The sequence below is a fragment of the Cynoglossus semilaevis genome, chromosome 8, assembly GCF_000523025.1.
Source record: "Cynoglossus semilaevis isolate Cse_v1.0 chromosome 8, Cse_v1.0, whole genome shotgun sequence".
Classification (NCBI taxonomy): domain Eukaryota; kingdom Metazoa; phylum Chordata; class Actinopteri; order Pleuronectiformes; family Cynoglossidae; genus Cynoglossus; species Cynoglossus semilaevis.
The window spans coordinates 24,839,642-24,842,088 of record NC_024314.1 but is presented as its reverse complement, the minus strand read 5'-3'; the positions used below and the strand labels follow the sequence as shown (position 1 = coordinate 24,842,088).

Below are 2,447 nucleotides of genomic sequence, written 5' to 3'. Positions count from 1 at the left end.
AAAACATCTTTTTTTCCTTTTTTTTTTGCAAAATTGTTTCTTTTTTTATTTTCAAAAAAGCAACAGGTTACACAGTTAACTTTCAGCAAATGCAATCCTAAACTGAACCGGTACTCACATTCGGGACTTGGAAAAAAAAATGAAAGACTCACATACTGAACACACAATCTATCTATAATATACAAAAAGGGATACATAATAAATATTAAAATGGCCACAAGAGATAAAAGTAAGTCATGGAAAACAATCAGTAAAGAGCAAATGTGGGGAAAGTAGAAACAAGACGGTGTGCCTTAAATGTCCTTTTTCCTTTTTTTTTTTCTTCCTTTTTTTCTTCTTTTTCCTTTTACATTTTTTACAAATTGTGCAAGTTTTCATACTAAGGCTCTGGTCTTGAAGTGACTGTTGTCTGATCCACGTGCGCTCTGAAATGCGCGCGCACCAGCATGCACACACACACGCACCCTCAAACACACACACTCACTCACTCACACACACACACTCCCTGTGCTCTGAGCACTCTGTGGGGTGTTTCAAACCACTGCAGGGTAAAAGTGGACTGCTCTGTGTCTGTACTGTACTGTACTGTACTGGACTGTACGGCCTGTGACGCCCATGAGCTACTGTACTGGACTGTACTGTACGGCCTGTGACGCCCATGGGCTGACCAGTTGTTCAAAAAAAAAAAAAAGAAATATGACATGCACTTCACGTTAAGGTGAAGACGAATAAATGAAAAAAAAAAATCTTTGCGTCCAGTGGAAACCGACTTTGGAGTGAGCAGATGGGGAGGGGGTAAAAAAACCAGCCGTAAGTTCAGAGACAGTGGAACCATTAAGGCAAGAACACCCGGAGTGGCATCAGCAGTACTGTAACAACATGGATATGATGAAACATTTATTTCTGTGTGTCTTCAGAGTCTTTTCTTAAGCACAAGGTTCTTATTAAAAGCAGACTTTAAAAAAACAAAAGAACAAACCCAAACATCACGTCATCGTTTTTTTAACCCTTTTTTTCTGTGAAAAGGTGATAAGAAAATAACGATGCCTGACACGAGGGACGTATGGATCGTAAAACTACAAGAGCGAAATTCTAGTTTTTAAGTTGCAACCTCAAAACCACACNNNTGGTAAATGAAAAAGATCATCACTTACATTAAAACCATTTATCCTCATCGGGATGGTTGTATTCCAACAGTCACCGAGTTTTGCTCTACTTACAGCGATTGTGAAGTCTGTTGCAAATTAAAGCATTCATTGTTATTCTGGGGAGGAAAAAAAAAGAAGAAGAAAAAACAAAAAAAGACAAGAATCGTCCAAGTGGCAACGGTTGATCCCCCCAAAAAACAACAACAACAAAAAAAAGCATCTTTACATCTTCTTTTTAGTGCAACTCTTAAAATGTAAAACATTTTCAGTGATTCCTTGAGAGGTATTGTTTCTTTGTTTTTGTTCTTTTCTCCGTAACTATTCATGTTAAATGTATTTCACACCCTCACAGAACGACGCGTCTCCCACGTATCCACAGGAAAAAAGTTGTCACTTTTCTGTTGAAATCTTATTTTTTTTTACTTTATCATCTTCGTCTTCTTCTTCCTTTTTTTTTTAACAACTTTTTGCTTCTCTGCATTGGCATGGCCTTCCACAGTTGTCTGTTTACTACAACATAAACACAGGAGGGGGGGCCAGGCCCTCTGCACATCCCCATTCCCTTCAGCCTCCATGTTGAACACACGTCATATTCAAGCATCCTCGAAAGAGCCTTGAGATCGGCAGCCCACCTCTCACCTCTGAGAAGAGGCTCAGGTGACGGAGGAGCAGGAGGAAAACTGGAGGATGAGGAATAAAGACGGGGGAAAACAGACAGAGGTTAGGGGGCGCTGTACAGTGGGAAACGAACCCAGATCAAGATCAATCAGGGACATAGAGATATAGATGAGGAAAAAGCCACCAAAAAACAGAAAGAAAAACCTTCATATAACGCAGTAGGGTTCCCTTGGTAACCTGGACTTTCTGCAGTAGAGGAGCGTGGTGCTGAAGCAGCGCCGAAGCTCCCTGTTGGAGAAGATGCAGATGAACGGGTTGACCCCAGCCTGGGCAAAGCTCATCCAAACCGCCGCCGTCAGGTAGCCTCCCGGGACAACGGGGCCCCTTGCAAACACCCGCCAGTAGCAGGCGACCAGATAGGGGCCCCAGAGCGCCAGGAAGAAAAACGTCATGATGTAGAACATCCTACTAATCCTCTTCTCTGTTTTGAACTCATCCAGCACCAGCAGACGCCTGCGGCCGGCCGCGTTGCTGTTCTGCCGGATGCCCAGCAGAGTCGGCGGGGTGGGGCCGCGGCCAAATCCGGCCAGCCAGTTGGCCGCGGCTTGCCCGCTGGCGCCCGGCCCGTGGAAGGGCCAGTTCTGGCTGACGGCCGGGGCGGAATTGGCCGGGCTCCACTTT

The 2,447-nt window shown here is 44.3% G+C and overlaps 1 protein-coding gene across 1 annotated transcript in view; it reads right to left on the bottom strand.

Moving 5' to 3' along the window:
• Positions 1–1,133: 1,133 nt before the first annotated feature.
• The window catches only part of gpr85 (G protein-coupled receptor 85), a 5,786-nt gene continuing 4,472 nt past the window's right edge, over positions 1,134–2,447 (bottom strand). Inside the window, exon 3 of the mRNA XM_017033916.2 lies at positions 1,134–2,378. Within this exon, the coding sequence (XP_016889405.1) occupies positions 1,973–2,378 (406 nt within the window). The 3' untranslated portion in view covers positions 1,134–1,972. The remainder of the gene's footprint in view (positions 2,379–2,447) is intronic.